At 40.1% G+C, this 25,118-nt stretch overlaps 1 protein-coding gene across 2 annotated transcripts in view; it reads left to right on the top strand.

Moving 5' to 3' along the window:
- The window catches only part of MRE11 (MRE11 homolog, double strand break repair nuclease), a 1,042,570-nt gene that overhangs the window by 112,406 nt on the left and 905,046 nt on the right, over window positions 1-25,118 (top strand). For both annotated transcript variants that reach the window (XM_053708610.1, XM_053708611.1), the window contains exon 5: window positions 911-998. In XM_053708610.1, the coding sequence (XP_053564585.1) occupies window positions 911-998 (88 nt within the window). The remainder of the gene's footprint in view (window positions 1-910; window positions 999-25,118) is intronic.

Here is a 25,118-nt window from a genome sequence, read left to right on the forward strand (position 1 = left end):
ACCTTAGATTCCAGCCTGCTGGGTTGTGATGGGGGTTCTAAGAAAGTGCAGGGAGTTGGGGATCCTCGGGATGCTAGGTTACTGATAAACGTCTAAGAGCTCCATGCAATCTTCAGGGCTATCCAGAGTGGGCTCCTATTAACTGGGGTCTTTTCTGAAGTTTCAGTTAGATTATGTCACATCAATCACCAAGGTGGTTCTCAAAGTGCCTTAGCAATGAAACAGGTAGCTCACATTCTGACTTGAGCAGACCACCAACATTGCATGATTTTAGCTATTCACACTCCGGGTGTGGATAATTGGTGTCAGTACCTTCACCTTGGTGAATGGTCTTTAAATCTGGAGGTATGTTGTGAATTGTTGGGGAAGGCTGGGCATAGACCTTATGGCTTCTCATTTGAAATACAATCAACTCTTTTAGATGCATTAAGCCTGTTACATACCAAATTTATCTCAAATTCTGGAAAGGCTTGAGTCTTTATAATTACAATTGGAACTCTTTTTAGATATCTTGAATCATTAATTTTTTTTTTTGCAAGATGGTCTGCAAAGGGTTTATAATGAGTCCACGAGCCCTGCCCTTGTTTTTTTTCCATAACAGTTGGCTGAAGTAGCAGTTTGCACTTCTTATACCTTGCTTTTCCTTTCCTACATTCTTATTCTTTCTTTTGCCATATGTATGACTAAGGAATTATGGGAAATTGGAGGTTTTAAAGCTCTGTTGTGTGGGGTGTTATTGCCTCCTCCTGTAGAACTGGACTTTAATCCCACATGTGATGGCTTGTGGACTCTCACCATCGTGAAAGAAAATAAAATCTTACATGAACTTCTAAATTGCTTATGTATTGCTTGCTTGTTTTGTCGTGTTTTATGTTGGTGACTATTTAAATAGTTTTTTCCCCCCCCACAGATTTCCTTGGGTTAATTACCAGGATAACAATCTAAACATTTCAATTCCAGTCTTTAGTGTTCATGGAAACCATGATGATCCAACTGGGGTAATTAAACAAGGCTTGTTACATTATGTAATGTCTTCTTATTATATTTATGTTGCTCACCAGGAAAAGACAAAGTTGAAGAAATCTTCATATGGCAAACTTCTATTGTGCTTTGAATCCTTAGCCGCTGAGCTTATTTTGCACAGCTTTAAACCGACTTTAATCATTGTGTTTTTAAAATTTAACTTCATTGTTTTTTTTTTCTTTGAGTTGCCTTTAAAACCATGTGTTGTTGTTTTTTAGCTGCATGTTGTTTAGAAAATTGCATGTTTCTCTTGTTAAGTGTATCCAGTCCACGGATCATCCATTACTTATGGGATATTCTCCTTCCCAACTGGAAGTTGCAAGAGTTCACCCACAGCAGAGCTGCTATATAGCTCCTCCCCTAACTGCCATACCCAGTCATTCTCTTGCAAGCTCTCAACATAGCTGGAGGTAGTAAGAGGAAAGTGGTGTAAGATAGTTAGTTTTTTCTTCAATCAAAAGTTTATTGTTTTTAAATGGTACCGGAGTTGTACTATTTTATCTCAGGCAGCATTTAGAAGAAGAATCTGCCTGCGTGTTTCTATGATCTTAGCAGAAGTAACTAAGATCCACTGCTGTTCTCACATATGTTTGAAGAGTGAGGTAACTTCAGAGGGGGAATGGCGTGCAGGTTATCCTGCTATAAGGTATGTGCAGTTATAAGTTTTTCTAGGGATGGAATTTGCTAGAAAATGCTGCTGATACCGGATTAATGTAAGTTAAGCCTAAATACAGTGATTTAATAGCGACTAGTATCAGGCTTACTATGAGAGTTATATACTCTTGTAAATTTGCAATATAAAATGTTTGCTGGCATGTTTAATCGTTTTTATATATGCTTTGGTGATAAAACTTGATTGGGGCCTAGTTTTTTCCACATGGCTGGCTTAAATTTTGCTTAGAAACAGTTTCCTGAGGCTTTCCACTGTTGTAATATGAGTGGGAGGGGCCTATTTTAGCGCTTTTTTGCGCAGTTAAAATTACAAAATGAATCATCCAGTTTCCCTCAGCAGTCCCATGAATACTATAGGACATCTCTAAAGGGCTAAAAAGGCTTCCAAAATCGTTTATAGGGAAGGTAAAACCACAGTACAGCTGTGGCAGTTTGTTGTGTCTGTTAAAAAACGTCTGACTTTTTTTGATCAGTTTTTTACATTAAGGGGTTAATCATCCATTTGCAAGTGGGTGCAATGCTCTGTTAACTTATTACATATACTGTAAAAATTCTGTTTGATTTACTGCCTTTTTTCACTGTTTTTCACTGTTTTTCAAATTTTGACAATTTGTTTCTCTTAAAGGCACAGTAACGTTTTTTATATTTGCTTGTTAACTTGATTTAAAGTGTTTTCCAAGCTTACTAGTCTCACTAGTCTGTACAAACATGTCTGACATAGAGGAAACTCCTTGTTCATTATGTTTAAAAGCCATGGTGGAACCCCATTTTAGAATGTGTACCAAATGTACTGATTTCATGTTAAGCAATAAAGATCATTTTTTGTCTTTAAAAAATTATCACCAGAGGATTCTGTCGAGGGGGAAGTTATGCCGACTAACTCTCCCCACGTGTCGACTCCCGCTTCAGGGACTCACGCTCAAATGGCGCCAAGTACATCAAGGGCGCCCATAGCGTTTATTTTACAAGACATGGCGAAAGTTATGAATAATACTCTGGCAGCGGTATTAGTCAGGCTACCTAAAATTAAAGGAAAGCAAGATAGCTCTGGGGGTAGATACAGAGCATACAGATGCGTTAAGAACCATGTCTGATACTGCCTCACAATATGCAGAAGCTGAGGGGAGCTTCAGTCTGTGGGTGATATTTTTGACTCAGGGAAGAAGATTTAACATGTATCCGATATTTCTACATTTAAAATTTATGCTTGAGATCCTACACTGGTTGCTCAGGGAGGTTTTAGAAATTGTGTAGACTGAATAAATACTATGCAGTGTTGGTGTGTACTGATGTTTTTCCAATACCTAAAGAGATTTACAGAAATTATTAATAAGGAATGGGATAGACCAGGTGTGCCGTTCTCTTCCCCTCCTATTTTTAGAAAAATGTTTCTAACAGATGCCACCACACGGGACTTATGGCAGACAGTCCCTAAGGTGGAGAGATGAGTTTCTACTCTAGCTAAGCGTACCACTATCCCTGTCGAGGTTAGTTGTGCTTTTTTAGATCCAATGGATAAAAAATTAGAGGGTTACCTTAGGAAAATGTTTATTCAACTAGGTTTATCCTGCAGCCCCTTGCATGCATTGCTCCTGTCACTGCTGCTGCGGCGTTCTGGTTTGAGTCTTTGGATGAGGCTTTACGGGTAGCGACTCCATTGGATGAATATACTTGACAAGCTTAGAGCACTTAAGCTAGCCAATTCCTTTGTTTCTGATGCCTTTGTTCATTTGACTAAACTAACGGCTAAGAATTCTGTTTTTACTATACTGGCGCGCAGAGCGCTATGGCTTATATCATGGTCAGCTGTCGTGACTTTAACCTCTTAAGGACATATGACGGAATTTTTCCGTCATAAAACAATTGAGCAAACTGAAAGCTGTGTCCTTAAAGGGTTAATAAATAAGCTACTTAACTTCCCTTCAAGGGGCAGACCCTATTTAGGCCTGGTTTGAAGGAGATTATTGCTAATATCACTGGAGGAAATGGTCATGCCCTTCCTCAGGACAGGTCCAAATCAAGGACCAAAAAGTCTAATTTTCTTGCCTTTTCGAAACTTCAAGGCAGGTGTGGCATCAACATCCTCTAAGGCAAATCAAGAGGGAACTTTTGCTCAGTCCATGACGGTCTGGAGACAACCGGACCTGGAACAAAGATAAGCAGGCCAAGGAGCCTGCTGCTGCCTCTAAGACAGCATGAAGGAATGGTCCCCTATCCGGTAGCGGATCCTGTAGAGGACAGACTTTCATTCTTTGCCCAGGCGTGGGCAAGAGATGCCCAGGATCCCTGGACATTGGAAATTATATCCCAGAGATATTTTCTGGATTTCAAAGCTTCCCCTCTAAAAAAGGGGAGATTTCACCTTTCACAATTATCTGCAAACCAGATAAAGAAAGAGGCATTCTTACATTGTGTACGAGACCCATCCAGTTCCAAGAGAGGAACAGGGACAGAGTTTTTCTCAAATCTCTTTGTGGTTCCCAAGGAGAGGGAACCTTCAGACCTATTTTGGATCTAAAGATCTTAAACAATTTCCTCAGAATTCCATCATTTAAGATGGAAACTATTCGTACCATCTTAACTATGATCCAGGAGAGTCAATAGAGGACTACAATGGATTTGAAGGATGCTTATCCTCACATTACGATGCATAAGGATCACCATTGTTTTTTCGGATTTGCCTTTCTAGTCGGGCATTACCAGTTTGTAGCTTTTTCCTTTGGGTTAACTACAGCCCCAAGAATTTTTATGGAGGTTCTTCGGCCGTGGGGCATAGAAGTGGCCCCTTATTTAGGCGTCGAACATCCAAATTGCCAGGTCTCATACGGACGTAGTACTGGCATTTCTGAGATCGCATGGGTGGAAAGTGAACAAGGAAAGAGTTCTCTATCCCCAATCTCAAGGGTTTCCTTCCTAGGGACTCTGATAGATTCTGTAGAAATGAAAAATTTACCTGACGGAGTCCAGGTTGTCAAAGTTTCTAAATTACTGCCGTGTTCTTCATTCCATCCGCGCCCTTCGGTGGCTCGGTACATGAATGTAATCGGCTTAATGGCAGTGGCAAGGGACATAGTACCGTTTGCACGCCTACATTTCAGACCGCTGCAACTATGCATGCTCAGTCAATGGAACGGGGATTACACAGATTTGTCCCCCTCTTAAATCTGGACCAAGAGGCTGGTGGCTATCTCGGGTCCATCTGTCCAAGGGTATGACCTTCCGCAGGTCAGATGGGACAGTTGTTACAACAAATGCCAGCCTTTTAGGTTGGGATACAGTCTGGAACTCCCTGAAGACTCAGGGATAGTGGACTCAGGAGGAGACCCTCCTTCTAATAAATATTCCGGAACTGGGAGCAATATTCCATGCTCTTCAGGCTTGGCCTCAGTTAGCAACTCTGAGGTACATCAGATTTCAGTCGGACAATATCACGACTGTGGCTTACATCAACCATCAAGGGGGAACAGAAGTTCCCTAGCGATGTTAGAAGTCTTAAAATAATTCACTGGACAGAGACTCTCTTGTCTATCAGCTATCCATTTCCCAGGTGTTGAGAACTGGGAGGCGGATTTTCTAAGTCGTCAGACTTTTTCATCTGGGGAAGGGGGAGTTCCCTCCGGAGGTCTTTGTACAAGATCAAACAGGAGAGTGCTTTGGTGTTTTTGACAGCGCCTGCGTGGCCACGCAGGACCTGGTATGCAGTTCTGGTGGACATATCATCCTTTCCATCATGGTCTCTGCTTATGAGACAGAACCCTCTACCTCAGGGTCCTTTCAAACATCTAAATTAAACTTCTCTGAGATGGACTGCCTGGAGACTGAACGCTTGATGTCATCAAAGCATGGCTTCTCCGAGTCAGTCATTGATACCTTAATACAGGCATGAAAGCCTGTCACTAGGAAAATTTAACATAGTTACGGCATAAATATCTTATTGGTATGAATCCAAGGGTTACTCATGGAGTAAAGTCAGGATTCCCAGGATATTATCTTTTCTCCAAGATGATTTTGAGAAAAGGGTTGTCAGCTAGTTCCTTAAAAGGACAGATTCTACTGTCTATTCTTTTGCACAAGCGTCTGGCAGATACTCCAGACGTTCAGGCATTTTGTCAGGCTTTGGTTAGAACCAAGCCTGTGTTTAAACCTGTTGCTCCGCCATGGAGCTTAAACCTGATTATTAAGAACCTTCAAGGAGTTCCGTTTGAACCTCTTCATTCCATAGATATCAAACTTTTTATCTTGGAGAGTTCCTTTTTGGTAGCTATTTCCTCGGCTCGTAGAGTCTCCGAGTTATCAGCTTTACAATGTGATTCTCCTTATCTGGTCCTCCGTACGGATAAGGTAGTCCTGCGTATCAAACCTGGGTTTTTTACCTAAGGTGGTATCTAACAAGAATATCATTCAAGAGAGTGTTGTTCCATTCTTGTATCCTAATCCTTCTTCAAAGAAGGAACGTCTATTACACAATTTGGACGTGGTTCGTGCTTTAAAGTTTTACTTACAAGCTACTTCAGATTTTCATCAAACATTTACTTTGTTTGTTGTCTGCTCTGGACAGAGGAGAGGTCAAAAGACTTCAGCAACCTCTCTTTCTTTTTGGTTAAAAAGCATAATTCGTTTAGCTTATGAGACTGCTGGACAGCAGCCTCCTGAAGGGTTTACAGCTCATTCTACTAGAGCTGTGGCTTTCACTTGGGCCTTTTTAAAATGAGGCTTCTGTTGAACAGATTTACAAGACGCCGTCTTAGTCTGCGCTTCTTACTTTGCTTTTTCTGAGGCTATTTTTGGGAGAAAGGGTTTTTTCAGGCAGTGGTACCTTCCGTTTAAGTACCTGCCTTGTCCCTCCCTTCATCCGTGTACTTTAGCTTTGGTATTGGTATCCCATAAGTAATGGATGATCCGTGGACTGGATACACTTAACAAGAGAAAACATAATTTATGCTTACCTGATAAATTTATTTTTCTTGTAGTGTATCCAGTCCACGGCCCGCCCTGTCATTTTAAGGCAGGTAATTTTTTCATTTAAACTACGGTCACCACTGCACCCTATGGTTTTTCCTTTCTCTGCATGTTTTCGGTTGAATGACTGGATATGGCAGTTAGGGGAGGAGCTATATAGCAGCTCTGCTGTGGGTGAACTCTAGCAACTTCCTGTTGGGAAGGAGAATATCCCATAAGTAATGTATGATCCGTGGACTGGATACACTACAAGAGAAATAAATTTATCAGGTAAGCATAAATTATGTTTTTTTTTAGAAAACTGCATGTTGTTTAGAAAATTTTGCAGAAAGTTTGCAATTGGCAGCTAAGGTCACTGTTAAAGTCTTATTGCCTTCATCATGGGGCTTTTCTTTTTATACTTTTAAGCAGACCTTTATTCAAACCAAATCATTTTCCATTAAAAACAAGTGAACCAGAAAAGAAGGTTTGGGAGTATTCCAATGTTATCTATGAATTGTCATTGGTATGTGTGGTAGAATATGTGGTGGGATGAAAGAAAAGTAAATACCAACGGCTAGATTTAGAGTTCTGCGGCCAAAGGGGTGCGTTAGCTACGCATGCTTTTTTCCCCCCGCACCTTTTAAATACCGCTGGTATTTAGAGTTCACAGAAGGGCTGCGTTAGGTTCCAAAAAGGGAGCGTATAGTATAATTTACCGCCACTGCAACTCTCAATACCAGCGGTGCTTACGGACGCGGCTAGCTTCAAAAACATGCTCGTGCACGATATCCCCATAGGAAACAATGGGGCAGTTTGAGCTGAAAAAAAACCTAACACCTGCAAAAAAGCAGCGTTCAGCTCCTAACACAGCCCCATTGTTTTCTATGGGGAAACACTTCCTATGTCTGCACCTAACACCCTAACATGTACCCCGAGTCTACACACCCCTAGCCTTACACTTATTAACCCCTAATCTGCCACCCCCGCTATCGCTGACCCCTGCATTATACTATTAACCCCTAATCTGACGCTCCGTACACTACCGCAACCTACGTTATCCCTATGTACCCCTAATCTGCTGCCCCTAACACCGCTGACCCCTATATTATATTTATTAACCCCTAATCTGCCGCCCCCAACATCGCCGCCACCTACCTACAATTATTAACCCCTAATCTGCCGACCGGACCTCGCCGCTACTATAATAAATGTATTAACCCCTAATCCGCCTCACTAACATCACCGACACCTTCAAGTATTAACTCCTAATCTGCCGACCGGACCTCACCGCTACTCTAATAAATTTATTAACCCTAAAGCTAAGTCTAACCCTAACACTAACACCCCCCTAAGTTAAATATAATTATTATCTAACGAAATAAATTAACTCTTATTAAATACATTATTCCTATTTAAAGCTAAATACTTACCTGTAAAATAAACCCTAATATAGCTACAATATAAATTATAATTATCTTGTAGCTATTTTAGGATTTATATTTATTTTACAGGCAACTTTGTATTTATTTTAACCAGGTACAATAGCTATTAAATAGTTATTAAATATTTAATAGCTACCTAGTTAAAATAATTACAAAATTACTGGTAAAATAAATCCTAACCTAAGTTACAATTAAACCTAACACTACACTATCATTAAATTAATTCAATAAACTACCTACAACTATCTACAATTAATCCTAACACTGCACTATCAATAAATAAATTAAATACAAATAAATACACTAACTAAGGTACAAAAAATAAAAAAAGAACTAAGTTACAAAAAATAAAAAAATATTTACAAACATTATAAAAATATTACAACAATTTTAAGCTAATTACACCTACTCTAAGCCCCTAATAAAATAACAAAGCCCCCCAAAATAAAAAAATGCCCTTCCCTATTCTAAGATAAAAATAGAAAAGGTCTTTTACCTTACCAGCCCTTAAAAGGTCCTTTTGCGGGGCATGCCCCAAAGAATTCAGCTCTTTTGCCTGGAAAAAAAAAACATACAATACCCCCCCCAACATTACAACCCACCACCCACATACCCCTAATCTAACCCAAACCCCCCTTAAAGGGACACTGAACCCAAATTTTTTCTTTTGTAATTCAGAAAGAGCATGCAATTTTAAGCAACTTTCTAATTTACTCCCATTATCAATTTCTCCAACATAGGTGTGTCCGGTCCACGGCGTCATCCTTACTTGTGGGATATTCTCTTCCCCAACAGGAAATGGCAAAGAGCCCAGCAAAGCTGGTCACATGATCCCTCCTAGGCTCCGCCTACCCCAGTCATTCTCTTTGCCGTTGTACAGGCAACATCTCCACGGAGATGGCTTAGAGTTTTTTAGTGTTTAACTGTAGTTTTTATTATTCAATCAAGAGTTTGTTATTTTAAAATAGTGCTGGTATGTACTATTTACTCTGAAACAGAAAAGAGATGAAGATTTCTGTTTGTAAGAGGAAAATGATTTTAGCAACCGTTACTAAAATCGATGGCTGTTCCACACAGGACTGTTGAGAGGAATTAACTTCAGTTGAGGGAACAGTGAGCAGAATTTTACTGCTTGAGGTATGACACATTCTAACAAGACGATGTAATGCTGGAAGCTGTCATTTTCCCTATGGGATCCGGTAAGCCATTTTTATTACAGACAATAAATAAGGGCTTCACAAGGGCTTTTTAAGACTGTAGACATTTTCTGGGCTAAATCGATTCATATAATAAACATATTTAGCCTTGAGGAATCATTTTAATCTGGGTATTTTGTAAAATAATATCGGCAGGCACTGTTTTGGACACCTTATTCTCTAGGGGCTTTCCCTAATCATAGGCAGAGTCTCATTTTCGCGCCGGTATTGCGCACTTGTTTTTGAGAAGCATGACATGCAGTCGCATGTGTGAGGAGCTCTGATACATAAAAAAAACTTTCTGAAGGCGTCATTTGGTATCGTATTCCCCTTTGGGCTTGGTTGGGTCTCAGCAAAGCAGATACCAGGGACTGTAAAGGGGTTAAAGATAAAAACGGCTCCGGTTCCGTTATTTTAAGGGTTAAAGCTTCCAAATTTGGTGTGCAATACTTTTAAGGCTTTAAGACACTGTGGTGAAATTTTGGTGAATTTTGAACAATTCCTTCATACTTTTTCGCAATTGCAGTAATAAAGTGTGTTCAGTTTAAAATTTAAAGTGACAGTAACGGTTTTATTTTAAAACGTTTTTTGTACTTTGTTATCAAGTTTATGCCTGTTTAACATGTCTGAACTACCAGATAGACTGTGTTCTGAATGTGGGGAAGCCAAGGTTCCTTCTCATTTAAATAGATGTGATTTATGTGACACAAAATTTAGAGAAAATGATGCCCAAGATGATTCCTCAAGTGAGGGGAGTAAGCATGGTACTGCATCATCCCCTCCTTCGTCTACACCAGTCTTGCCCACTCAGGAGGCCCCTAGTACATCTAGCGCGCCAATACTCCTTACTATGCAACAATTAACGGCTGTAATGGATAATTCTATCAAAAACATTTTAGCCAAAATGCCCACTTATCAGCGTAAGCGCGACTGCTCTGTTTTAGATAATACTGAAGAGCATGAGGACGCTGATGATATTGTTTCTGAAGGGCCCCTACACCAGTCTGAGGGGGCCAGGGAGGTTTTGTCTGAGGGAGAAATTTCAGATTCAGGGAAAATTTCTCAACAAGCTGAACCTGATGTGATTACATTTAAATTTAAGTTGGAACATCTCCGCGCTCTGCTTAAGGAGGTGTTATCCACTCTGGATGATTGTGAGAATTTGATCATCCCAGAGAAACTATGTAAAATGGACAAGTTCCTAGAGGTCCCGGGGCCCCCAGAAGCTTTTCCTATACCCAAGCGGGTGGCGGACATTGTAAATAAAGAATGGGAAAGGGCCGGTATACCTTTCGTCCCTCCCCCCATATTTAAAAAATTGTTTCCTATGGTCGACCCCAGAAAGGACTTATGGCAGACAGTCCCCAAGGTCGAGGGGGCGGTTTCTACTTTAAACAAACGCACCACTATACCCATAGAAGATAGTTGTGCTTTCAAAGATCCTATGGATAAAAAATTAGAAGGTTTGCTTAAAAAGATGTTTGTTCAGCAAGGTTACCTTCTACAACCAATTTCATGCATTGTCCCTGTCACTACAGCCGCGTGTTTCTGGTTCGATGAGCTAGAAAAGGCGATCACTAGTGATTCTCCTCCTTATGAGGAGATTATGGACAGAATCCGTGCTCTCAAATTGGCTAATTCTTTCACCCTAGACGCCACTTTGCAATTGGCTAGGTTAGCGGCGAAAAATTCTGGGTTTGCTATTGTGGCGCGCAGAGCGCTTTGGTTGAAATCTTGGTCAGCGGATGCGTCTTCCAAGAACAAATTGCTTAACATTCCTTTCAAGGGGAAAACGCTGTTTGGCCCTGACTTGAAAGAGATTATCTCTGATATCACTGGGGGTAAGGGCCACGCCCTTCCTCAGGATAGGTCTTTCAAGGCCAAAAATAAACCTAATTTTCGTCCCTTTCGTAGAAACGGACCAGCCCCAAGTGCTACGTCCTCTAAGCAAGAGGGTAATACTTCTCAAGCCAAGCCAGCCTGGAGACCAATGCAAGGCTGGAACAAGGGAAAGCAGGCCAAGAAACCTGCCACTGCTACCAAGACAGCATGAAAGGTTGGCCCCCGATCCGGGACCGGATCTGGTGGGGGGCAAACTCTCTCTCTTCGCTCAGGCTTGGGCAAGAGATGTTCTGGATCCTTGGGCACTAGAAATAGTCTCCCAAGGTTATCTTCTGGAATTCAAGGGGCTTCCCCCAAGGGGGAGGTTCCACAGGTCTCAATTGTCTTCAGACCACATAAAAAAACAGGCATTCTTACATTGTGTAGAAGACCTGTTAAAAATGGGAGTGATTCATCCTGTTCCATTAGGGGAACAAGGGATGGGGTTCTACTCCAATCTGTTCGTAGTTCCCAAAAAAGAGGGAACGTTCAGACCAATCTTAGATCTCAAGATCCTAAACAAGTTTCTCAAGGTTCCATCGTTCAAAATGGAAACCATTCGAACAATTCTTCCTTCCATCCAGGAAGGTCAATTCATGACCACGGTGGATTTAAAGGATGCGTATCTACATATTCCTATCCACAAGGAACATCATCGGTTCCTAAGGTTCGCATTCCTGGACAAGCATTACCAGTTCGTGGCACTTCCTTTCGGATTAGCCACTGCTCCAAGGATTTTCACAAAGGTACTAGGGTCCCTTCTAGCGGTGCTAAGACCAAGGGGCATTGCAGTAGTACCTTACTTGGACGACATTCTGATTCAAGCGTCGTCCCTTCCTCAAGCAAAGGCTCACACGGACATAGTCCTGGCCTTTCTCAGATCTCACGGATGGAAAGTGAACGTAGAAAAGAGTTCTCTATCTCCGTCAACAAGGGTTCCCTTCTTGGGAACAATAATAGACTCCTTAGAAATGAGGATTTTTCTGACAGAGGCCAGAAAAACAAAACTTCTAAACTCTTGTCAAATACTTCATTCCGTTCCTCTTCCTTCCATAGCGCAGTGCATGGAAGTAATAGGTTTGATGGTAGCGGCAATGGACATAGTTCCTTTTGCGCGCATTCATCTAAGACCATTACAACTGTGCATGCTCAGTCAGTGGAATGGGGACTATACAGACTTGTCTCCGACGATACAAGTAAATCAGAGGACCAGAGATTCACTCCGTTGGTGGCTGTCCCTGGACAACCTGTCACAAGGGATGAACTTCCGCAGGCCAGAGTGGGTCATTGTCACGACCGACGCCAGTCTGATGGGCTGGGGCGCGGTCTGGGGACCCCTGAAAGCTCAGGGTCTTTGGTCTCGGGAAGAATCTCTTCTACCGATAAATATTCTGGAACTGAGAGCGATACTCAATGCTCTCAAGGCTTGGCCTCAGCTAGCAAAGGCCAAGTTCATACGGTTTCAATCAGACAACATGACGACTGTTGCGTACATCAACCATCAGGGGGGAACAAGGAGTTCCCTGGCGATGGAAGAAGTGACCAAAATCATTCAATGGGCGGAGACTCACTCCTGCCACCTGTCTGCAATCCACATCCCAGGAGTGGAAAATTGGGAAGCGGATTTTCTGAGTCGTCAGACATTACATCCGGGGGAGTGGGAACTCCATCCGGAAATCTTTGCCCAAATTACTCAACTGTGGGGCATTCCAGACATGGATCTGATGGCCTCTCGTCAGAACTTCAAGGTTCCTTGCTACGGGTCCAGATCCAGGGATCCCAAGGCGACTCTAGTAGATGCACTAGTAGCACCTTGGACCTTCAAACTAGCTTATGTATTCCCGCCGTTTCCTCTCATCCCCAGGCTGGTAGCCAGGATCAATCAGGAGAGGGCATCGGTGATCTTGATAGCTCCTGCGTGGCCACGCAGGACTTGGTATGCAGATCTGGTGAATATGTCATCGGCTCCACCATGGAAGCTACCTTTGAGACGAGACCTTCTTGTTCAAGGTCCGTTCGAACATCCGAATCTGGTCTCACTCCAACTGACTGCTTGGAGATTGAACGCTTGATCTTATCAAAGCGAGGGTTCTCAGATTCTGTTATTGATACTCTTGTTCAGGCCAGAAAGCCTGTAACTAGAAAAAATTACCACAAAATATGGAAAAAATATATCTGTTGGTGTGAATCTAAAGGATTCCCTTGGGACAAGGTAAAAATTCCTAAGATTCTATCCTTTCTTCAAGAAGGATTGGAGAAAGGATTATCTGCAAGTTCCTTGAAGGGACAGATTTCTGCCTTGTCTGTGTTACTTCACAAAAAGTTGGCAGCTGTGCCAGATGTTCAAGCCTTTGTTCAGGCTCTGGTTAGAATCAAGCCTGTTTACAAACCTTTGACTCCTCCTTGGAGTCTCAACTTAGTTCTTTCAGTTCTTCAGGGGGTTCCGTTTGAACCCTTACATTCCGTTGATATTAAGTTATTATCTTGGAAAGTTTTGTTTTTGGTTGCAATTTCTTCTGCTAGAAGAGTTTCAGAATTATCTGCTCTGCAGTGTTCTCCTCCTTATCTGGTGTTCCATGCAGATAAGGTGGTTTTACGTACTAAACCTGGTTTTCTTCCGAAAGTTGTTTCTAACAAAAACATTAACCAGGAGATAGTCGTGCCTTCTTTGTGTCCGAATCCAGTTTCAAAGAAGGAACGTTTGTTGCACAATTTGGATGTTGTTCGCGCTCTAAAATTCTATTTAGATGCTACAAAGGATTTTAGACAAACATCTTCCTTGTTTGTTGTTTACTCTGGTAAAAGGAGAGGTCAAAAAGCAACTTCTACCTCTCTCTCTTTTTGGATTAAAAGCATCATCAGATTGGCTTATGAGACTGCCGGACGGCAGCCTCCTGAAAGAATCACAGCTCATTCCACTAGGGCTGTGGCTTCCACATGGGCCTTCAAGAACGAGGCTTCTGTTGATCAGATATGTCGGGCAGCGACTTGGTCTTCACTGCACACTTTTACCAAATTTTACAAGTTTGATACTTTTGCTTCTTCTGAGGCTATTTTTGGGAGAAAGGTTTTGCAAGCCGTGGTGCCTTCCATTTAGGTGACCTGATTTGCTCCCTCCCTTCATCCGTGTCCTAAAGCTTTGGTATTGGTTCCCACAAGTAAGGATGACGCCGTGGACCGGACACACCGATGTTGGAGAAAACAGAATTTATGTTTACCTGATAAATTACTTTCTCCAACGGTGTGTCCGGTCCACGGCCCGCCCTGGTTTTTTAATCAGGTCTGATAATTTATTTTCTTTAACTAGTCACCACGGTATCATATGGTTTCTCCTAAGCAAATATTCCTCCTTTACGTCGGTCGAATGACTGGGGTAGGCGGAGCCTAGGAGGGATCATGTGACCAGCTTTGCTGGGCTCTTTGCCATTTCCTGTTGGGGAAGAGAATATCCCACAAGTAAGGATGACGCCGTGGACCGGACACACCGTTGGAGAAAGTAATTTATCAGGTAAACATAAATTCTGTTTTTTCTTCGTTCTCTTGCTATCATTATTTGAAAAAGGCATCTAAGCTTTTTTTTGGTTTCAGTACTCTGGACAGCACTTTTTTATTAGTGGATGAATTTATCCACCAATCAGCAAGGACAACCCAGGTTGTTCACCAAAAATGGGCCGGCATCTAAACTTACATTCTTGCATTTCAAATAAAGATACCAAGAGAATGAAGAAAATTTGATAATAGGAGTAAATTAGAAAGTTGCTTAAAATTTCATGCTCAATCTGAATCACGAAAGAATTTTTTTGGGTACAGTGTCCCTTTAAATAAACCTAACACTAAGCCCCTGAAGATCTTCCTACCTTGTCTTCACCACGCCGGGTATCACTGATCGGTCCAGAGGAGGCTCCAAAGTCTTCATCCAAGCCCAAGCGGGGGCTGAAGAGATCCATCATCGGGTTGAAGAGGTCCATCATCGGGGCTGAAGTCTTCTATCAAGCGGCGGCTGAAGAGGTCCATCATCGGGGCTGAAGTCTTCAATCAAGCGGCATCTTCAATCTTCTTTCTTCCGGATCCATCTTCATCCCGCCGACGCGGGACATCCATCCTGCCCGACGAATGACGGTTCCTTTAAATGACGTCATCCAAGATGGCGTCTCTCGAATTACGATTGGCTGATAGGATTCTATCAGCCAATCGGTATTAAGGTAGGAAAATTCTGATTGGCTGATGGAATCAGCCAATCAGATTGAGCTCGCATTCTATTCACTGTTCCGATCAGCCAATAGAATGCAAGCTCAATCTGATTGGATCAGCCAATCGGATTGAACTTGAATCTGATTGGCTGATTCCATCAGCCAATCAGAATTTTCCTACCTTATAAGTGTGGGATGTGTGGGAGCTCTATATTCCAATATCCCACATAATCTGGGGATAGAAGCCATCAGAAGTTTTTTAGAGGGGGATATTTATATGCCATCATCACAGAAAGTGTTTATAATAACTATAATATATTATATATTGCAACACAATTACTTTCAGTTTTTAGATGAGTTTTATTTGCAGGTCAAAGGTACGGCCATGGGCACCAGGTTCGCGCCCAGTTTTGCCAACTTGTATATGGGAGTATTTGAAGAACAATATGTGTATAACTCCAGGTGGGCGCAGAACCTGGTGTTCTATGGCCGGTACATAGATGACCTGCTGTTTATTTGGGAGGGTACCGTTCAAGAAGCTGAGCTTTTTGTTCAACATTTAAATAAGAATGAAATGGGCTTGACATTCACTTCTAACATACAGCCACATCAGATAGAATTTTTAGATATCTCCCTTTATTGGGGGCCCCAAGGAGAGTTATGTACCTCAACTTTTTTCAAAAAAGTAGATAGTAACAACTTTCTACATTTTGGAAGTAACCACCTCAAAAAAAAGACTAATATACTATATAGCCAGTTCAATAGAATTAGGAGAAATGGTAACACATTAGAAACATATGATGCCCAATCTCCCATCCTAGTTGAAAGATTTATAGCAAAAGGATATCCACCTTCCCTGGTAGAGAATAGCCAAAAAAGAGCCAGAGACTTGAATAGAACTGATTTACTTCAAGGAAAATCCAATAGAAATCCAATAAATAACGAGGTTGGGGATTATACATCATAGCCACGATTTATTACTCAATATAACTCTAACTATAGAGCGATTAAGAAGTCACTGCATAAACATTGGCATTTACTTCAGATAGACCCTATACTTTAACAGATTTTAGACTCTAAACCTTTGTTGACTTTAAGGAGAGCCCCCACTCTCAAGCAAAAACTGTCTCCTAGTAAGGTAGTAATGTCAAAAAAATCTGGGGTCAAAAGACTTAAACCGAATACTTTTTCAGGTATTTATAGATGTAGACACCCCAGATGCACTATGTGCAAATACATTGCACATAAATCAACAACTATAACTGCCAATACTACAGGTGAAGTATTTAAGATAAAGGGACACATCACCTGTAATACATCCTTTGTCATTTATGTACTGTCTTGCAGATGTGGCCTGCAATATTTAGGCCGCACGACACGTAAAGTCCGCACCAGATTCAGCGAACATTTACAAAATATCAAGAATAAATTGCTTTGCCATAGTGTTCCTAGACATTATGTACAGACACACTTGGGAGAATCATGTAGTTACCTTTAGAATGTCTATGTATTCCCTTTAGAATGTATTCTACCATCACACAAATACAATAGGTTTACCAAATTAAGGCAAAGAGAAACCTATTGGATATATAAATTCCAATCTTTATATCCCTTAGGCCTTAAAGGGACACTGAACCCAATTTTTTTCTTCCGTGATTCAGATAGAGCAGGCAATTTTAAACAACTTTCTAATTTACTCCTATTATCAATTTTTCTTCGTTCTCTTGCTTTCTTTATTTAAAAAAGAAGGCATCTAAGCTATTTTTTTGGTTCAGAACCATGGAAAGTACTCGTTTATTGGTAGGTGAATTTACTCACCAATCAGCAAGAGCAACAAAGTGTGTTCACCAAAAATGGTCCAGGCATCTAAACATACATTCTTGCATTTCAAATAAAAATACCAAGAGAATGAAAAGAATTTGATAAAAAGAGTAAATTAGAAAGTTGCTTAAAATTGCATGCTCTATCTGAATCAGGATAGAAAACATTTGGGTTCAGTGTCCCTTTAATGAAGTGATAGATTCAGCAGCATTCTGATAGGATGATTTTTTCCCCTTGTTGTGTGTTTTCTGTAAACTGGAGTTTGGTTACACATATTCGAATCATTGTCATTTTGATTTTTTATTTTTTCACATCATGTTGCATATGTGTAATTAGCTCATTATTCTTATACTTGAAGTAGGCTCTTATCCTTGTCTTTTTGATTTGACTCATTTGTTTATTTATGTCATTCTGATTTCCACCACCCCTAAACTATGTCCTAGGGGTTCCCTCACTCCTATGACAGTAACTTACCCCCCCTAGAGGGTTTAAAACTTATGGATTTTATTTTATCACGGGCCGATACTATACTATATATTATATTATCTATTATTACACATCGGCGTCTTTTCACTTTTTTTTCACAGTTGATTATGCCTTGCACTATACCAGTTACCTGTACAGGTTGTAGTTAGGTTTTATTGTGTCAGTACCAGTGTACAACCTTTTGCCAGCATTTCTATATCAAATTATATCACTTATACACACATACACATTTGCTAGTCTATTGATCACCTGCATATTACACTGTATTCTTTATTTAGGATTACTTGTGTACACTCTATTTTCTATTAATCGCTATTTCTCTTGTAAGGTGTTTCCAGTCCACGGATCATCCATTACTTGTGGAATATTCTCCTTCCCAACAGGAAGCTGCAAGAGGATCACCCACAGCAGAGCTGTCTATATAGCTCCTCCCCTAACTGCCACTATCAGTCATTCTCTTGCAGCTCTCGACAAGATAGGAAGTAGCTAGAGAGATGTGGTAAATTTATGTAGTTTATCTTTTCTTTTTTTTTCTCTTCTTTTTTTTTTTTTTTTTTATATAAATCTTTTTTTATTATTGGATTTTTAAGAACATAAAATAAAAGTACAATAAACTACTACCAAAATCGGGCAATAGAAAAAACAAAATATCATAGACCTTGACAATAGCACAACAGGCCAAAGTATAGAGGTTACAATTACCTTATATATTACCTATTAACAAAGGCAAGAAAATACAAAAAAAAAGACAATAAAAAATAAAAAGCTTTTTCTTAGCCTACGCAGATTCATACATAACAAACTCCTATTGAGGTCCTACTGTTTCCTTCTATCAAGCCAAGATGTGTGTAAAGATAATAAGAAAAACAGTACACAAGACAAGACAAGACCAAACAAAAAAGAAAAAAGAATTTATCCCCTCACCTGTCGCCTCCTCCTCCCCTTCATTCCACTGAAAGATATCTTTCTCATTAACACATTTCCCTTGCATTAGACACCCATAACGGAGGGAACATCCCATGTAGCACTAAATCAGCAAAGGTCTGTGAACTTAAGAACGGAGACAGAATATTTTTCTGAACTGACAAAGGGTAAGATATATTAATTGGCAGCCATCTATGGATAAATTTACTGATCTATTTTTCAGTAGAGAGCTGAGTATGAAAAGCTTCAAACAGTATCTGGGACTGAATCTCTTTTAAGAACGAGAGAAAAAGGGGGGGCCTTGTGCAAACGCCAATTCTTAAATAAGAGGAACCTAGCTGTAAGGATAATAGCTCTAAAGGAATCTAGAAAAATATTTTTTATTTGGTCATCTATTCTAAGAAAAAATACCAGCTCGGGAGTAAAATGGCTGTCTAAGTTAAAGGACCGATTAACCCAGTACTGTATTTTTAGCCAGTATTGCTTCATCTTGGGACATGACCATAGCATATGTATTAGGTTAGCATTGATGTAGGAACACCTCGGACACGGAAAAGATTGAGAAGGGTAATAATGTGCCATTCTGGACGGGGATACATAGTATTTATTAACTAGTTTCAAGTGAGACTCTTTTATAGGAATGGGAAGAATACATTTATATACTGTTGCAAAGCTTTGAACAACCAATTCTGGATTTAAGTTAGAAAAAGTATTTTCCCAATATTTACAAATTTTCTCTACTCCTAGTGTGCCTTGTTTAGCTAACATTATATCATATATAAGCGAGATTGAGGTTTTGCCACTTGAAAATTTATCAATACATGTATCAATCTTAACCCACTCAGACAGCCAATCCTCCCCGAGCAATGACTTCTGCACAAAATGCCTAATTTGAAAATATGCGAATAGATTGTTCCTCGCTAAATTAAATTGTTGAAAAAGAATACTTGATGGATACATTTGCCATGAATCCGCTAAAACCTGAGAAACCCTTGACAGCCCGTTCTCTTCCCATTTTTTAAAGACCCTATGTTGTATTCCAGGCACGAACTCAGGGTTACCTCTTATGGGCAGATATTTAGAAAAGTGCGGATCTATTTCCAATTCCTTGCAAAATTTATGCCAGGCTATAATTATGTTTTTTTTTTTTTTTTTTTAGGAAACTTCGCTATCTTAGGAGATAGCTGCTTGATCCTGTTATGTAAGATTGCTTTTAATGAGAAGGGAAAAATGCATTCAGTCTCTAATTCAATAGTAGCAAAATTATTAGAATCAGAAATCCAATCAAGGGCAAATTTAACTAGCGTAGCAATATTATATATTTTTAAACTAGGAAGAGCTAAGCCAGCAAAAGTTTTTTTTTTGCGTCCGCTTCACCAAATATATGCGTGATTTCTTGTTGCCCCAGATAAATTTAGATACATATTGCTCAAATTTTCTGAGATCCGCTTTTAAGAGGAACAGTGGAAGATTTTGTAGTGGGTACAAAATCTGGGGAAACACAATAACTTTTATTATATTAACACGTGCTGTTATATATAGGGGAAAAAAGGCCCAAACCTCCAGGTTAATTTTTATCTTGTTAAGTAGGGATACAAAGTTCAGCTCGTACCATCTTTGGGGATTTCTATGTAGGATTATCCCCAAATATTTAAAGTGATCAACGACTTTGAAGGGATGATTTGAACAACTTGTTTTTGATTTATGAATCCAAAGTAACTCACTTTTCTCGAAATTAATTTTATACCCCGAGAATGAGCTAAATTCAGCAAAAAATTGCATAACTAAAGGTATATGGTACGCTGTAGTATCTAGGAAAAGTAACATGTCGTCTGCATACAAAAGCGTTTTAAATTTTTGTGAGCCGATTGAGATGCCGCTTATGTTTTGTCTTAACCAAATGGCCAGAGGCTCTAACGCAATGTCAAACAACAAGAGAGACAAAGGGCACCCTTGCCTTGTTCCCCTACCAAGAATTATCTTGGGAGATAATATACCATTAATCAATAAGTTACAGATCGGCATCCGATATATTTTATGGATAAAATAGAGAAATTGCCCCTGAAAACCAAATCTTTCTAAAACACTGAATAGATACTGCCATGTGATGGAATCGAAGGCTTTTTCTGCATCTACTGTTAGAAGGGCCAGATCGGCGTATATATCTTTCTTTATTTTATCTCTATTCCAGAAATAATCCAAAAGCATCACTACTTTGCGAATATTTTTAGCCGAATTCCTTCCTTTAATGAAGCCTGTCTGATCGGGGTGGATAATCTCATGTAAACCATTCGCCAATCTATCTGCAATAATGGAGGTTAGAATTTTATAGTCTACATTAAGAATCGATATTGGCCTATACGAAGCAGGGTCCTCTTTTCCCCTATCTTTTTTCGGTATTAAGGTAACATTGGCTGCTGTGAAAATATTAGACATCTTGTTACTGGAAGAGAAATACTCATTATAGAGCCTTTCCAGGGTAAAATTAATTTCTTGAGATAGTAATTTGTAAAATTCAGCTGGTGAGAAGTCTGGCCCTGCAGCTTTATTTAATTTTGCTTTCTCAATAGCCTTGGTGATCTCTTCTCCTGTGATATGTGCGTTTAAGTTTTTTAGACATTCTTTAGGAAATTGTGGAAGTGTGATCTGAGACAATTTTTTTTCAAGATTTACGATATTCACATCTGTTTTATTATAGAGTTTTTGATAGAAATTATGAAAAACCTTTCTGATCTTTTCAGGGTCCGTAAATCTATCTTTACCGTCTTTGATAGCTGTGATATAATTTTTGCTTTTCCTATTTTTAGTTAAGTTAGCTAGATGTTTTGCAGAGATACCATGAAAGCCTTTAAATTTAAGATTCAATTTAAGATCTTCATATTGTGATCTCTTCTTAAGATAAACCTCCCTATTATTTTTTTGCCTCAAGATATTTACTCCAGTTGCTAGTTGATCTTTCATTGTAATAGTTTCTAAGCGCGTTCTTAACCTGATACGTGAGCTGAATTTCAGCCGCTCTACTTTTCTTGTTCCATGCATTAATATATGCTTTTATTTCCCCTCTTAACACTGCTTTCGATGCTTCCCAGAATGACTCCACATTACAACTTTGTGCGATATTAAAAGTGACATAATCTTTCCATTTTTGCTTTAACCAAGAACCAAATCTAGGATTATTATATAGAAAACGTGGAAATATAAAACTTTGATTCCTATCTTTAGGTCTACTTAAAGAAGGGAAAGCTAATGATATGATAGCGTCAGAAACAAGTATGTCCGCAATCTCAGATTTGGCTTTCAGTATCGATAAAGATTCTGACACTAAAAGCATATCAATCCTTGAAAAGGTCCTGCATACTTTTTTTTTTTTTTATAAATTTTTTTATTGAGGGTAAACATTTACAAGACAACAAATTTGCTCATTCAAAAAATATCAACAAAATGCATGGAATATTCAAACAACATTTGTGACCAAACCTATTAATTTAATTATGACACAGAAAGGGACAGGTCAGAGGCATTTCAGGAGCAAATCACATAACTACCCCCTATTTTTCCCCCCAAAACAAGAGATGCCACTCTTGGACCCCAATTATCACACTCGTTAGCTAGGGGTTAGAAGCGAAACAGGCCACTTATGGACCTGTTTTTCTCGATCGCCCCTCCCATGTTAACTAGGACCTCGAATGGGTCCCCAAAACTCGAGACATTAAGGAGGGGAATGAACAGGAACAATAAAGATAATGATAGGGCCACTTTTGGACCCTTAATATTGTATGATCAAAAAAGAAAACAAAAAACAAAAACAAAACAAAAACAAAGAAAAAAGAGAAAAGCTATGCTATAGTATCTGAACAGAAGGGTAAGCAAGTATACACCAACAGTTTGTTCATATGACATACAATTAACATAAAACACAACACATTGTCTGTTACAGCGAGCAAGGTACACTATTAGAAGAGCAAACCTCACCACTTTCCCCACTCCTACAACAACATAGGCCACTTTTGGGCCTGGATGAAACTCACTAGGTTAGGGATTATAAGGAAGATAGGCCGCTCCTGGACCTATAGAATACAAGTGCACCTCTTATGTCAACCTGGGCCCTAAGTGGGTCCATGAAATTTGAGATAAAAAAAGATTAATGGGGGACAAACTTGGATAAAATACTAGGCCTCATATGGGCTTTTTGGGGTAACCAATAGATAATGCTTATGAAAGAACCTCTTCATATGTATTTCAGCGTATAAAGGATTGAGGCTGTACATATTAATAATCACATATAAACATTTGGAATTAGAGATAACTGATGAAGGTCGATTGTCGCTTCTATTAGTACAGGGCAGACCCTTCTAAGAAGTGGTAATTAACTAATGGCGTCATAAACATTTGGGACCTGAGCCAGTGAGTCAGCCACTATTACACACTGTCCCAAACTATAGGTCCCTCATAATACTCAGATATCTTTTAAGTCTAAGCAAGGGATATTTGGGAGACACCAATTTCTCTATAGGAGCAGATCTAAACCCTATGCGCATACAATGTAAAAAAGATTCACATTTATAGGTCTAGTCTCCCATCAAATATAAGTAATGAACAATTACTACATAGACAGAATCTCTATATCATTCTGTGGTTACAAAATGCACAGGCAGTCCCCCTAACAGAAAATGTGTTGGTTAACAGGGAAAATATAAACGGACTATAATTTTCAAAACGCTCAGTCATTACGGCTTAGCATCTTAGCATACGTAACACACACTTACAAGGGCGCTGATAAGGTATATGCCACACAGAAAAATTATATAGATTGTTAACAGTATATTTGTTATCCCTTAGCGTAAAAACAGAAAATATGGGAGTTAATATTTCTAGCGTTTGTACAAGAACTCTAAGCTGATCCTGTGTGGTTGTGTCTATCCTTATGTACATTCTCTCCTGATCTAAATTTCGGACCTATCTAATCTTATACAAAAGCTAGTCTAGGCTGAGTACAACCTCTAATGCCCTCATAGGTAGACTAAGTAAGAAATACTGAGACAATCTTAAACACAAGCTAGAGAACAACAAGCAGCCTATTAAATTTTGGGACCCTGTCATAGTGTGAGATTCCAAGTTAACTGTTTGTGACCCTGTCCGCTACTATATATATAGCAAATATGTGACACTAGGAAGAATAATAAGTGGAATAATGCTGGTGCGCTTATATACATGCTGGTGTGCATATATAAACGATAGGCTGAGCTAAGGACACATCAAATACATTTATCGCATCATCATGATAGGCAGTTCAAAGAGAGAATGCAACCATGTCCCAAGCACAGACTAAATACATTACAGATAGTCTAGGTAAATCCGGGGCTGTGACTTAAGGGAATGTCCTGTAAAGATATATCTATACATAGGAATTGAACCCAATAGGGGTACTAGAGTTTTTAAGTAGCTGGAATACTTTCACTAGCACCACGAAATTTGCGCCAGTTCCCATATAATGTATCCAGCAATAAAACTCAGCTGCAGAATCCACACATCTTCAGACAGAAAATCGTCATGAATGCATATATCTAAGCTTCAGATAGTGTAAAGTTATGTAATAGTTCCATACACCGGTCTTAGTTAGGAGCTTATGAGAATGTGGTCGCAAGCCCAAACGTGTAGCACACGCTACCTCAGCAAAATTGTTAACCAATACCTGCTCTAAATGTTCGCACCAATCTAAGTGTGGATTGTTTTCCAGACCAGGGACTCCAGGTGGAACAATAACTCACTGCCCAGTATGTCTGCACGAACTGATGATGCTCCCAGCAGGGATGTTGTAACAAGTGTGCTGAGCTGGTGACTGGGATGAGCAAGCCTGGAGATACTTGAGCACGGATATGCTCTGTGTTGCCTGTGGTGCCTGCCATTATACGCGAGCGGCCATAGTGCGCTCCCCTCCGTGTGTGCAAGTCACCCGGATCAGCAGAGAGAGAGTGAGGCTTCATCGCGATTCTTGTATCAGATGGAGACAATGGCGAGGAGCGCGCTTGGGGAGCTGCAGGGACTAAGTCGCTCTGTGACTCCTGTACTTCGTTGCGGTCCGCTGCGGCGTTGTCTCTCCGTGTGCTGGCCACTTGAAATTTGTCAATAAGGGCGTCCAGCCTCTCACATATCCTCCTGCCATATTCCTCCAGCAGGTCTCTTAACACAGTGTGCAATGCTTGGGTCTCCATGCTGGGTAGTCGTGTGTACTGTTAGACGTGCGAGTCCACCAAAATGGCGCTCCAGCGTGTAGCAAGCAGCTCTGAGATCGTTTTTCAGCACAGTATTAATCATACATCCACCCATAGTTTATCAGAATGTCTTAGGCTGCTCCCTATGATATTACCTCCCAGTTACAATGCTCGTTTTTAGGGTTCCCACTGTCAAAAGGGCTTTTCTTAGAAGCTGTACACACAGAGCTCCCAACTTATGCGTCCATCTTAGTTGCTGGGCAGCTCCGCCCCCCGTATTGCATACTTTTGACTCACAGGAAAAAGTTCTAGAGTCTGGATACTCAATAC

Source organism: Bombina bombina, chromosome 3 (genome assembly GCF_027579735.1).
Source record: "Bombina bombina isolate aBomBom1 chromosome 3, aBomBom1.pri, whole genome shotgun sequence".
Classification (NCBI taxonomy): domain Eukaryota; kingdom Metazoa; phylum Chordata; class Amphibia; order Anura; family Bombinatoridae; genus Bombina; species Bombina bombina.